The following is a 14,151-nucleotide window of genomic DNA, read 5'->3' on the forward strand; positions in this document are numbered from 1 at the left end:
ATTCTTCTAAACACTGTTATACTCTGATTTAATATTTACTCACATATTGCTCAACCTTGCATATAAATCATCAGATTGTCAACTACATGATGGTAAATAATTTATAAAATCTTAGACCATGTCAAACTTTCTCTTCTAAGATTTTCCAGTTCGTTCATAAAGAATCTTTAAATTGTGGTCTAAAAAATTCATATACTATAAAAGATATAAAATACAAATCATTTATCAAACAATTATTCCAGAAAGGGGCAATTTCGAAAAATATCACTAAACTCTTAGGAAATTAATTAAAGTTCATCACTAGTGCGCTATTACCATATCGATTACGTACTAATTAATTACTTTTTTGTCTTAAAAATAAATATTTATCCCCATTTATTATATATTCCTTAAGAATCAAGAATTATTAAAAAATGTAAGAATATTTTAATAAAATGGTATTATTAAAAATAATTAATAATTATTGTCTTGAATTTCTGAACACATAATTATTTCAGAACAATTTTTGTTGGCTGAAGCTACATTTATTTTGAAGCGAAAAGAGTACTTTTAAGCAGTCATATACTTCCAAAAGAAAAACGTTTTTTTTTAAAAGTCTATGTCCTCTATTTCATGGAAATTTCTTCACCAAAAAAATAATAATTGAGTCAGAATCAAAGTATTATAAATAGGTCAGTTACTTCATGTCCATTCTACCAACTAACATTTCAAAGTCTCTTTTAATTTCTACCCAAAAAAATCTCTATATTAGCAAATTAGCTACCAACAAAAAGAACTTCCATTTTTTTAAATTAAGAAAATGGGATTAATTTCAGGCAATAATAATAAAAAGTTTCTTTCAAAGATAGCCACAAATGATGGGCATGGAGAAAATTCAGCATATTTTGATGGTTGGAAAGCTTATGAAAATGATCCATTTCATCTAACACAAAATCCTAATGGTGTTATTCAGATGGGATTGGCTGAAAATCAGGTATGTGAAATTCATAAGTAGTTCAAACACTCTTTTCCCCTTTTTTCGATGTTGATTATTCAAATCAGCTTGCATGCACTTGAGTTATTTTATTGCATATTTGGTTTAATTTATCAATGATTCTATCTACTAAAATTTATATAGATGAGAAGAAATTAGCTAGAGCCTCTACTAACTTTCTTGATAATAGTAATCTAGATCAGTTTGCGTGCATCTGAACCATTTCATTAGATACATGTTATTTACTCATTAGCATAGATATCAGATAATTTCGTCCATCAAAATTTAGACATAACTGAAATTAAAAAAATCACCTATAGTCTGTTCAAAGGCATATGTAGCTCCTTATTATGGATTCAACTAAAGTCAGTATTTCTACATGAAATATACACCACTAAATTAAAGTATGTGTTTTTTTAGTAGAGATAAGTATATGAAAGACTATAAACTTTTAATATATGTTTAAGTTCAACCAAAGTTGTGACAATATATAATTTTTGTTTAGTCTAAATTTATCAGAGGTTGAACTCATCAAATTTAAATCTAGCAATTTGTGTTTACTTGTAATGTCTTTTGCAGCTTTGCTTTGATTTAATTCAAGAATGGATAGTCAACAACCCCAAAGCCTCCATTTGTACATATGAAGGAGTTCAAGATTTCAAGGATATTGCTATTTTCCAAGACTATCATGGCTTGCCAGAATTCAGAAAGGTATGACAAACATAAAACCACAAATCGTAATCGAATTCAGAATTTAGAGTCAGTATATATATGTGTTGACAAATTCACCAAGTATGTACATATAATAAACTGTGAACCTAGTAGCATAAATAAGCGATGAATCGCGCAGAATTCATAAACGTCAAATTCTGTTTTTGTGAATTGTGCAGGCAGTTTCAAGATTTATGGAGAAAGTGAGAGGAGATAGAGTCACATTTGATCCAGAAAGAATAGTTATGAGTGGAGGAGCAACAGGAGCTCATGAAACTCTTGCATTTTGTTTGGCTGATCCTGGTGATGCATTTTTAGTACCTACACCATATTATCCAGGGTAAGAATTTACTTTTTTTTAAATTAAAAAAAAAAGTAATTTTTCGATAAAAGATAAATATTCGTAATAAGTAAAAAATAATAATCTAATAAAAATAACGTAGATGACATGTCGACTACTACAACAAGTTAAATTATACTACTATACCATCAGATCACGTAAAAAATAATTATAGGTGCATTCCATAGTTCTCAAATTAATGATCTAAAAAATAAGATAGAAAACATGTTATAACATTCTTTTCTTTAAATTAAACTTTAAATTTCAGTTATATTGGTACTTGGACCAAGTAAATTGATAAATTATTGGTGTGGGACATATATACAACAACTTGTCTACGAGATATTGGAAAGAGTAGGTCCTCTAGTGATAACCTCAATAACTTTGTGGCCATAAATGACAAATACAAAAAACAAAAGACAGATAGATTGGACATAATGTATTGTTTATAATTTGTCCCCCATTAAAATAGGAAACATAAATCAAAATAAAATAAAATAAGAGATCTAGAGAAAGTTGACTTATTGATTAATTTCCCAAAGTCAAAATCAATGAATAGTCAAGTTGGAGTGTTAATATTTTTTATTCTAATCCAATCACAAAAGTATCCTTATTCACTTTCTATGTTACTTATCATGAATACATAATTAAAGAGTTGCAGTTATCTTTTAGGTGATCAAATAATAAAAAACAAGTCTTTTACTATATTTTTGTTACTAAAAAGGATAAAAATTAGCGATTGGATAACTTTTGTTGCCAAATAATAAAAATCGATCGCTAATTCTATTTAACGATAAATTAGCAACGAATTACAAAAGACATGCTATTAGCTAATGGTTGTTTAGAGACGAATTTCGTGACTAATTCTTGTTTTGTATTGCAGATTTGATAGAGATTTGAGGTGGAGAACAGGGGTACAACTTTTTCCTGTTGTTTGTGAGAGTTCTAACAATTTTAAGGTTACAAAAGAAGCCTTGGAAGATGCATATGAAAAAGCTCAAGAATCAAAAATCAAAGTAAAAGGATTGCTTATAAACAATCCATCAAATCCATTGGGCACAATCTTGGACAAGGAAACATTAAAAGACATATTAAGATTCATCAATGACAAAAACATCCACCTAGTATGTGATGAAATCTATGCTGCAACCGCATTTAGTCAACCTTCCTTCATCAGTATCGCGGAAGTTATGGATGAAGTTGTTGGATGCAACGATGATTTAGTACATATCGTTTATAGCCTATCGAAAGATTTAGGGTTCCCTGGATTTAGGATTGGGATTATTTACTCGTACAACGATGTTGTTGTGAATATTGCACGAAAGATGTCAAGTTTTGGACTTGTTTCAACGCAAACACAACGATTGATTGCTTCCATGTTATCGGACACAACATTTGTTGATAATTTCATCGCGAAGAGCTCGATGAGATTGTCACAAAGACATGGTTTGTTTACTAAAGGACTAGCACAAGTTGGAATTACAACATTGAAGAGTGATGCTGGCCTATTTTTTTGGATGGATTTGAGAAGACTTCTTAAAGAGTCAACATTTGATGATGAATTGGAACTTTGGCATATAATTATTAACAAAGTGAAACTTAATATTTCACCTGGTTGTTCATTTCATTGCTCCGAGCCTGGTTGGTTTAGAGTTTGTTTTGCTAATATGAATGATGAAACTATGAGAGTTGCATTGAGAAGAATTAGACATTTTGTGTTACAAGAAACTAAGGGAATTGAAGTTGCAAAAATGAAACAATGTAGAAGGAACAAACTTGAAATTAGTTTGTCATTTAGGAGATTGGATGATTTTATGAGCTCTCCTCATTCTCCAATGTCTTCTCCTATGGTCCAAGCTAGGAATTAACCATGACGTCCAGGTCAGCTTGTACAGGCATCATCGACTTTTCATCGAGTACCTGATAAGCGTTCAATTCGGTTTATGCACACGTTGACTATTTCAGTGAGTACCTGATGAGTTCTTTAATTAATTGCAGTAGTTGTTGGTAAGTCTAGTTATATATAGGTATTCTTTGTATTTATTTTTATTAAGAGTACTTTTTTTTTGCCTATACTATGATTGCAAAAAGCAATCAAATGGGCTTTTAGTTTATTGTGAAATTATTTTGTTCTTGTATTTTTTTTCTGTATACCTTCTTGTAATTAAAGGGAACTCAATTTGTAACCTTGAGTTCAAGAGGCAACTGCAGAGGATATATATCTATCAATTTTTTAATAATAATTTATATTGTCTACTCTTTTTTTTGTTTTAGATGTATAAATACTTGAGGTAAAGGTAAGCAAAACGAATAGTGAAATAATAAATGTGATATAGAGAGAAAGCAGTGATCGAAAGATTACACAAAATACGTAGCAGAGATAGAAAGACTGTTTTCGATAGATCTACGGTTCAAGAAAATCAGTCTAAAATAGTCTCGAAAAAAAAGTAACTGAAGTACAAGAAGCAACAAAAAATACGTAGCAGAGATAGTAAAAGAACAAAAACTACAACAAAACAATATAATACAATAATCAAGTTATATACAAAAACCAACATATAGTAATAGAAATTGAAGGACAAGAAATTACAAAAGCAATAGTACGACTATTAATCATATGATGAACAACAACACAACGTAGTACCGCCACCTACTAACCTAATCCATATCTGAACTTCGCAACTTCTTTCTAAGATCATGTCCTCGATAAACTAAATTCATCATATAATATTATTCGCGAAACCAGGCATGGCTTAAAGCAGCTTCAGCAGTAATCCTTTTATTTGGATCATAAGTAAGAAATTTGTTCAAAAGATCAATGCCAGAATTAGACAATACAGTATTTGTGAAGGATATTGAAGGAAATTTCTTTCTTAATAAATAATTATGCTTTTTGTTTACAAATTTAAACTTGTTTATTCCAGGAAGTTCTGTAAATTCTAGCCATATTTTCTCATCTGGGGTTCCAAGAATTTCAAAAATCTTGTGAATTTGATCAATTTCCGATTTCCCATCGAAAATCGGTCTATTGGTTAGTAATTCGGCCATGATACAACCTACTGACCACATATCGATTGCAGTTGAGTATCGTTTCATACCCATTAAAAGTTCTGGCGACCTATACCACAAAGTAACAACGTTATGAGTATAAGGTTTCAAAAGATGACGACTTTGAGTACGTCGTGCCAAGCCAAAATCACCAATTTTCAACTCACCTTTGTTATTTATAAGTAAATTTGAAGTCTTTAGGTCACGATGAATCACCCAATTATCATGTAGGTACCTGACACCTTCCAAGAGCTGGAGCATAAGACATTTGACTTCCCTCTGAGTCAATCGACGTTTCATCTTTTCTATTAATACTTTCAAGTCGTGTTCCAAATATTCCATCACAATAAAAACTTTGTCGAGTTTGATCCCTACGACGACTTCTTTAACATGTACAATTGAAGGGTGATGACAAGTGCGAAGAATGTTTATTTCCCTTAGAAATGTTAAAGGAAACCCTTCTTCTTCTTCTTTTTTTGATATTTTTAACCTCTTTAGCACAACAATTTCTCCTGTCTTTTTATCTCTAGCTTTATAAACAACTCCATATGTACCTTCACCTTGTTTTGGATGGTTGTTCCGTTGTATTGTTAGTTTAAATACAATGTGTTATTTTGACTATTTTTTTAGTAGTGAAAGGATTATATCTAAAATTACATATGAATCGATCGTGTCTGAAATTCATCTAGAAATTACCAACCTATTATGCTCTAATCAACACCTTGTTTTGGATGGTTGTTCCGTTGTATTGTTAGTTTAAATACAATGTGTTATTTTGATTATTAGTTAAATTTTATTGTATCATATAGTTTAAATCCATCGTTAGGTAACGAAGAAAAGTATCATTTTGTATAACAACCGATTCAATGTGATCATGTCATTATCTTAATATTTTCTTTAATTATTATTTAATAATTCTATTTTAAACTTTATCCTATATTTCTATAGTAGATGTATCACGTACCTTACTTTTCCCGTAGATTTATCATTCAAATTGTTGACATATGATATTATGTAACAACACAAAATGATTCAATCTATCCAAAAAAGTGTATTCATTAAAACGTTACAGTATCAATAATGGAGGGACTACAAACACTGTTACTCCATCTTTTGTTGAGACAAATAAGTTAACCAATAAGAAAAAAGGGGGAAGTTTGACATTTTCTTCAAAGTTTGAGGGCTAAAGTGGTCAATAAAAATCTTTTTAGGGTTAATTACGCTCATCTCTCTCAACCTCAAGTGCCAAAGTAGACGCCATTCACATCTCCAAAGAGTTTAATGGAAATCTCTCTCTCTGTTTTCATGCAAATCTCTCTGTTGTTAAGAGGTAAAAAAAAAAAAAAAAACTTAAATCCCATTTGTGTATTTATCAATTCTTGAAAAAAAAAATACAAAATTTTCACATTATCCCATGAATTTTCTTGAATTAACGTTGACCAAGTACTAGGTGATGATCCCATGTTGTTGTTTTCTTCACTTTTATTGTTTCATAATTATTATTTTTAATTCTTGATCAAGTGTTATTGGATTAGTTTTTTTTGGGGGGGGGGGGGGTTTGGTTTTGCTTTATGCCGGTGGTTAGTTGATTAGTGCTTCTTAATTGTTCAAAGAATTGAACTTTATCTGTTTAATTGTGAATGTAGCTTGATTTTTATGGTCCCTTTAAGCAAATTTTCTTATGGGCTTTTTGTTTTTAGATTAATTATGCTTTTGGTTTACTTGATTATCCCTTCTTGATATTCCAAAGACTGAAACTTTGATTAGTTTTGTTTTTGTTTTGTTTTATGCCTTATGGTTAGTTGATTAGTGCTTCTTACTTGTCGAAAGAATTGAACTTTATCTGTTTAATTGGGAATGTAGCTTGATTTTCATGGTTCTGTTAAGCAAATTTTCTAATGGGATTTTTGTTTTTAGCTGAATTATGCTTTTGGTTTACTTGATATTCCAAAGACTGAAACTTTAATTGTTAAATTGGAAATGTAGCTTGATTTTCATGAGCCCATATTTGTTGTTTTTTCACTAATTTTTTTGATGTTTCAGAATGAGTTTTTTCATTTATTGGTATTCCTGATCGAGTGTTATTTGATTAGTCTTTTTTTGTTTTTGTTTTTGGCTTTGAACTTTCCCTGTTTGATTGTGCCTGTGTAAAATTGATTAGTGCTTCTTAATAGTCCAAAGATTTGAGCTTTATCTGTTTAATTGGGGATGTAGGTTGATTTTCATGGTCCCATTAGACAAATTCTCATCTTGGTTTTTCGGTTTTTGCTTAATTATGCTTTTGGTGACTTGATTATGGCTTCTTAACATTCCAAAGAATTAAACTTTTTTTGTGCACCCAAGGGTGAGTCGAGGGTTTATTAGAAACAATCTTCTATTTCCATGAGATAGTGGAAAGGTCTACCTCTCTTGTGGGATTACACTGTGTATGATGTTGTTGTTGTGCACTCAACGGTGTGGCCTACTGGTCAACAAAGTGGGTTGAGAACCACAAGGTCTTAGATTCAATTGCGCAGAAACACTAGGTGATTTTCTTCTCATTTGTCCGAGCCTTGATGGATAGAGTACTTGGTATCCATGCTGGTGGGAGATAGCATGTGCCTTGTGGAATTAGTCGAGGTGCGCAGAATTTGGTTATTCTTTTGGTGACTTGATTATACCCTCTTAACATTCCACAGAGTTAAAACTTTATTTATCAAATTGGGAATGTAGCTTGATTTTCATGGTCCCATTGATTTATCTTTGCTGGTGCATCCATTAAATGCCTCTGCATAACAAAATTTTCTTCCGGGTTCTTTGTATTTAGCCTTAAACTTTCCCTGCTTGATTGTGCATACGGCTACTTGCCTATTGCTTCTCAACGATCAAGTGACTTCAACTTTAGAAATTGAATTGGGATTTTTCTATTTGCAGTTGCAATGTCATTTTTTGAGCTCTGTGACAATGGAATATTCGTTTAGCTGGTGCAGTTTATTTGTTTGAAGTTATTTTGCCGGCATAATGATGGCCTCCAAGAAAATAATTGCCATATGTCAATCTGGAGGGGAGTTTGTTACCAACAATGAAGATGGATCTTTGACATATGTTGGTGGGGAGGCATATGCACTAGACCTTGATCACCAGACACTTCTGGATGATTTTAAGCAAGAAGTAGCGGAAAACTTTGAGTGTAGCACTGATGGAATGACAATTAAGTATTTTCTCCCCGGGAATAAGAAGACACTCATCACAATTTCTAAAGATAAGGACCTCAAACGTATGATTAACTTCTTCAAGGATTCTGAACAAGTAGAGGTGTTTATAATTGCAGAAGAAGGTGTTGCTCTAAGTACTCCGAATGCGACTGCCAGTAGGTACTTACTTCTCTTTATATTCAGTTCAATTTGCTTCTTTTGTTTCCTCATTGCATTTGTCATACCTTGAGTATTTCCTTGAATCCTAGCATGCTAAGTTTCTATTTCTTTGGATTGTAGTGGGGTTTTATACGCAATGTGTTCCAGTGAGTGATTTGTTTTGCTACATTTATTTGTTGATGACTTAAATTTCTTTATGACTTGTTTAACTTTGAAGGTCAAGCAGGACAAACGTATCCGAGCCTGAACATACTCCTGCTATACCCATGGATATGATCCACCCTGATGATCTGTTTCAAGCACCCGTTGAAATTAGTCCCCTAGGTGTTTATCCGAGTAGCAATGATGAGAAGCATCGCAAAGCAGCTATGCAGTGGGAGAATGCCATTACTGGCGTGGGTCAAAGATTTAACAGCTTTTCTGATTTCCGTGAAGCTTTGCATAAGTACTCAATTGCCCATGGATTCACTTATAAATACAAGAAAAATGAAAGTCGCAGAGTAACTGCTAAATGCAAGTCAGAAGGTTGTGCTTGGTCAATATATGCATCAAAGTTGCCTACCACCGAGCTAATATGTATTAAGACAATGAACCCGAAGCATACATGTGATGGAGCTGCTGTAAAAGCTGGGTACCGGTCCACAAGGGGATGGATGGGAAATATAATAAAGGAAAAGTTGAAGGTTGCTCCCAATTACAAACCTAAGGATATTGCAAATGATATTGAGCGTGAATATGGCATTCAGTTGAACTACTCTCAGGCAAGACGTGCAAAAGAGAAGGCAAGGGAGCAGCTTCAAGGTTCTTACAGAGAGGCATACAGTCAGTTACCTTTATTATGTGAGAAAATTAAAGAAACTAATCCAGGTAGTGTTGCTATAGTTTCCGCAAAGGATGATTCAAGCTTCCATCGTTTATTTATCTCGTTTCATGCCTCAATATCTGGTTTTCAACAAGGTTGTCGTCCTCTTCTGTTCCTTGACAGCACTCTTCTCTATGCAAAATATCAAGGAACATTATTGGCTGCCGTAGGTGTGGATGGGAATGATGGTGTCTTTCCTTTAGCCTTTGCAGTCGTAGATGAGGAGACAAATGACAACTGGCATTGGTTTCTTTCGGAACTTAAATCTGCTGTACCGATGTCTTGTCCAATAACATTTGTTTGTGATTTCCAAAGGGGCATAAGAGAGTCCTTGCATGATATATTTAATGAAGAGTGTCACCATGGTTATTGCCTGCGCTATCTTGCAGAAAAATTGAATAACGATTTGCAAGGACAGTTTTCTCATGAAGCTAGACGTCTTATGATCCAAGATTTATATACTGCTGCTTGTGCCCCAACACTTGAGAGTTTTGAACGTTGTGCTGAGAATATAAGAGCAATCTCACCTGATGCATACGATTGGGTCACTCGAAGTGAGCCTGATCATTGGGCAAATGCCCTTTTTGGTGGGGCAAGGTATGGCCTCTTGACATCAAACTTCGGACAGCTCTTTTATGATTGGGTGATGGAGGTGAATGAGCTGCCGATAACTCAAATGGTTGATGTATTACGAGGGAAGATAATGGAATTGATCTATACTAGGCGTGTTGAGTCCAGTCAGTGGGCTACAAGATTGACACCGTTGATGGAAGAAAAACTTCAGTGTGAAACCTCAAAAGCAGGGTCACTTCATGTGTTACCCTCACATGGAAGTACATTTGAAGTTCGTGGTGAGTCTGTTGACGTAGTTGATATTGATCAATGGGATTGTAGTTGCAAAGGTTGGCAACTAAATGGGATGCCTTGCTGCCATGCTATTGCTGTTTTTGAATGCATAGGAAGGAGTCCATATGATTATTGTTCCAGATACTTCACAACCGAGAGTTACCATGTAACATACGTTGAATCAATTAACCCCGTTCCTAATCTGGAAAATCCAGCAAACGGTGAAGTTGATGCAGCAGTTATTATTACTCCCCCACCAAGCAAACGTCCACCTGGCCGACCTAAGATGAAAAAGGTCGACGCTTTTGACATTGTTAAAAGGCAGATGCAGTGTAGCAAGTGCAAGGGCCTAGGTCACAATAAGAAGACATGTGGGTAAGTTTACTAAACTCTTCTCTGATGATCATGTTTCTTCTTCTTTTTTTTTTTTTTTTTTTTTTTTGGGGGGGGGGGGGAATTGGGGGTAGGGGAAGGGAAGGGGAAATGGGGGAGCTGGGAGGTAGAGAAGTTGTTTCTGATAGGCGCTCGACTCGAAAGAAATGTTTCCGAAGCAGAATTGCCAGAATAATTAATATATACATATATATGTCGTAATATACATTTATTGGTCATATCCCTGTATCCGTTTCTGCACATCCATAGAGTCTGTACCTAAAATTTATGTGTTGAAAACTTCAAACCTCTTGTAGCCTGTTTGGATTGACTTATTTTTAAGCAGCTTAAAAGTTGAAAACTCCTTATAAGTTAAAAAAAAAGTAGGTGCAGGCCAACTTTTTTTTTCCGACTTATAAGCTATTTTCAACTTATAAACTGCTTAAAATAAGTTCATCCAAATAAACTCAACTATTTATTGGGGCTTATTTTAAGCACAAAATGACTTTAAGTTGGCCAACCAAACACTCAAAAAAAGCTGAAAGCAGCTTATAAGCCAATCCAAACGGCCTCGATCTTCTCCTATATTAGGTATCTTCACCGGTCCTAGGAACATAGATGTGTACGCAATGGGTGAGGATTGAATAAATGCCTGAATTGATCTTGAAGCCTACAACTTGATTACTACGAAACTAGGGAAGCTCTGTGCACTAAGCTCCCGCTATGCACAGGGTCTATGAGAGGGCCACACCACACGGGTCTACTGTACTCCACTTTCAAATACTCCACCTTTTCTCTTGAATTGCACTTCTTTGTACAGTGAATTTCAGCAAGGAAACTTAACAGTAATTATAACTCTTGCATGTTTCGATTTCATCATAAAGTTGTATATATTCTTGCTACTATTTTGAAGTTTCAAGAATTGCATTCTTCCATATTCAAAGTCTGCCTGGGCAGCATAAATCATCTTTTTAATTTTAATATCACTGTCTGCATATCTTGCTGTCTAGGACTGAACAGTGCTTCGTCTTCTTGAAACAGGAAGGTAAATAAGTTCGATGAATCAGATCCTCTACTCCTCACGGGCTTGGAAACTGAAGACCTCGAAGTCACAGAGTGATGTTTGGTACCTTGTCTGCTCGAGTTTTAAATTATAAATCTTTTAGTTAGATTTCGAGTCCAATTATAGAAACATCTGTCATCTCTTGTAGTAGTTTGCTTCATTAGCCAGAACTTATCACTTAAATTCGCGCATTCCAGTTTTATTGTTGTCCCTCTCCCTTGAACTGGAAATAAAATTGTAGAAAAAAGCATTACAAAAAAGGGAAGAGAGGATATAACAGTAGTGTCAAAGTGAAGGCATTTGATACTGTCAATTGTCAAGAGTATACTTTGTTAGTGAAATAGAAAAGGCTTTATACAGATTTCTGATTGGAGTTACCCTGTGGATTAGTCGAGGTGCATGCAATTGGCCTACACATTGTCCGTTATCCGAAATTTAAATATTGGCTATGTGCATTATAGGTGCCTCAATTTACAGGTTTCTTGCAGATCATCGGCGTAAGTATCTGTGTTGTTTCCTTGTTTTGCCATCTCTTGTTTGTGATTTCTATTACTACACGTTGTTCCTTTAGCCGTGGTTATCTTATTTTTTTGTTGTTTCTGCTTGTTGCTACTGCCTCTTTTGGTAGTTCTTTGAGTCGAGAGTCTATCGGAAATTCTATCCTCTTCTGACCCCACCTGTGAAATTACATTGTGTTTGTTGTTTGTGATTGACCAAGATATGCATTAGTTTGTGCTACCATGTAAATTGGTGTGTTAGCTGCTGGCAATGCATTTCGTGAGCAGTGGAATAGCAGAATTCAGCATGACAATTAACCTCATTGTCCATCGAGTTTCTAATCGTGCTCTACTTTCTAGATTATAGAAAGAAAAAAAAATCACGAGGATCAAGGTATTGCCAGCTGAAACTCTTTTATAAAGGTGGTGTCCGACCAACTAGACTATTTCACCCGATACGTGTATCCACACACACGGCCACACGTGCAGGTGAAGAAATTCATTTTTTCCTGACCATATCCACACACACGGCCACACGTGTAGGGGAAGAAAGTCATTTTTTCCGTTTGGAAACTCTAGTTTGTAGTGTCTTTGTTTCAACTCCATCAACTACTAGGTCATCATACCTTGATATAACTATTTATGAGTTCATTTTTTAACCTACCAATAATAACATCAATTCGAACCAATTGAACGATAATGAAAATTCAGCATTTGGTACTCCTTTCATCCCTATTTATATGACGATGTTTGACTAAATGCAAAATTTTGAACTCTTTTGAAGCTTCTATAAGGTAGACTATCAGCAAGTTATTTTCTTCCCTATAGATGTGCTATGAGCTCTTTAGCTTCACTATCCATTTAAAATTGAACAAAACGCGATAAATATGGGGGGGAAATATGGATATATACTCATTATACACACATGAAACGCAACCAGATACAAGAAATCAACAATAGAAAAAAAAGGACAAGTCCGATACACAAAACATGTATTCACACAATTTTATGCTACACACCCCAAAAAGCTATTATGGAAAGCAGCCTATACTAATGCAAGTATGAGTAACAAAGCCAACAAAAAAAAAACTAAATACAAAGCCATGAATACCACCTAGCCAATCTAATCTAGAGGTTGAACCCATTGGTTACCCTCTAAAGTTGGCACCAACTACATTTTGTTCATTTTAGACACCTCAAGTAAGGTCCTGATGTGTCATTTCGACATTTCTTTGACAATCACCCAAATATATAAAGTGTGTGTAATGCACTCGTCGATAACGTGTCAAAGTGGCGAACTAAACGAAGACGCGTGGCATATATATGTCAAAATGACGCATCGAGACCTTACTTGAGGTGTCTAAAATGAACAAAGCCTAATTGAGGTGTCTAAGTGAAAGTTAGTGCCAACTTTAGAGGGCCACTAATTGGTTCAAACAATATATTATACACCCAAACATACTTAAATTTCTCAGACAAAGCCAACAACAACCAAAAAAAAAAAAAAAGAGCTTAAACTGGTAGAGTAGATAAGACACTTATATTTATTTAATTGTGTATTCCATATGATTCCTCAAATGCTAGTTTAATTTTTATGATGAATTAAGCACGTGAAAATTCTTGTTTTGATAATCAATAGCGGTGAGACTCGAACAAGACCTTTTCCTATTCTACTAACATGTTGAAATGTGCGATTACCTGACTTAAAAACTTAAATAATTAGGAATAGTAAATTAATTTATTAAAATTAAAATAATAAGAGAAGTAAGTAAGCTGTTTGGTGAGTCAAAGGTAAGGTGAGTTCCATGATTAAAAAGTTAATTGAGAATGCTACTTACATTAGCTTATAGACATGCCAAAGGGGTGGTTGAGTAGATACAGAAATTATCAAAACATTTTATTTCACATTATAATATGACACAATTTTTTATTAGAAATTTACTTATATCGAACGTTTACATCAAATTAATGAATGTAACGTATTATATTTTGGGGTTGAAGAAGATTCAAGAGTTTAATTATTCACCAACTCAAATAGTATGTGAATTGATTTATAACGTCGTGAGATAGCTCAATTCCTATATCT

General features: G+C 33.9%; 3 protein-coding genes across 6 annotated transcripts; 2 read left to right on the forward strand and 1 right to left on the reverse strand.

Moving 5' to 3' along the window:
* The first annotated feature begins 708 nt into the window (after positions 1 to 708).
* LOC129888675 (1-aminocyclopropane-1-carboxylate synthase-like) lies at positions 709 to 4,259 on the forward strand. Its single transcript, XM_055963633.1, has 4 exons — positions 709 to 973; positions 1,553 to 1,684; positions 1,864 to 2,024; positions 2,908 to 4,259. The coding sequence occupies exons 1-4, from the start codon at positions 800 to 802 to the stop codon at positions 3,890 to 3,892; spliced, it is 1,452 nt and encodes a 483-aa protein (XP_055819608.1). The 5' UTR covers positions 709 to 799; the 3' UTR covers positions 3,893 to 4,259.
* Positions 4,260 to 4,487: 228 nt separating this feature from the next.
* LOC129889675 (cyclin-dependent kinase G-2-like) lies at positions 4,488 to 6,333 on the reverse strand. Its single transcript, XM_055965084.1, has 2 exons — positions 6,294 to 6,333; positions 4,488 to 5,632 (listed from the first exon to the last, which is right to left on the reverse strand). The coding sequence occupies exons 1-2, from the start codon at positions 6,331 to 6,333 to the stop codon at positions 4,755 to 4,757; spliced, it is 918 nt and encodes a 305-aa protein (XP_055821059.1). The 3' UTR covers positions 4,488 to 4,754.
* Positions 6,313 to 11,941, forward strand: LOC129888676 (uncharacterized). 4 transcript variants are annotated; one of them, XM_055963636.1, is made up of 4 exons: positions 6,313 to 6,402; positions 7,986 to 8,425; positions 8,643 to 10,508; positions 11,547 to 11,941. In XM_055963636.1, exons 2-4 carry the CDS (start codon positions 8,073 to 8,075, stop codon positions 11,623 to 11,625), a joined length of 2,298 nt encoding a protein of 765 aa, XP_055819611.1. In that variant the 5' UTR covers positions 6,313 to 6,402; positions 7,986 to 8,072; the 3' UTR covers positions 11,626 to 11,941. The 4 variants fall into 4 exon arrangements, with proteins under 4 accessions (XP_055819611.1, XP_055819610.1, XP_055819609.1 ...); XM_055963635.1 differs by lacking the exon at positions 6,313 to 6,402 and adding an exon at positions 6,438 to 6,522; XM_055963634.1 differs by lacking the exon at positions 6,313 to 6,402 and adding an exon at positions 7,208 to 7,691.
* Positions 11,942 to 14,151: the final 2,210 nt, after the last annotated feature.

The sequence above is a fragment of the Solanum dulcamara genome, chromosome 5 (assembly GCF_947179165.1).
Source record: "Solanum dulcamara chromosome 5, daSolDulc1.2, whole genome shotgun sequence".
Classification (NCBI taxonomy): Eukaryota; Viridiplantae; Streptophyta; class Magnoliopsida; order Solanales; family Solanaceae; genus Solanum; species Solanum dulcamara.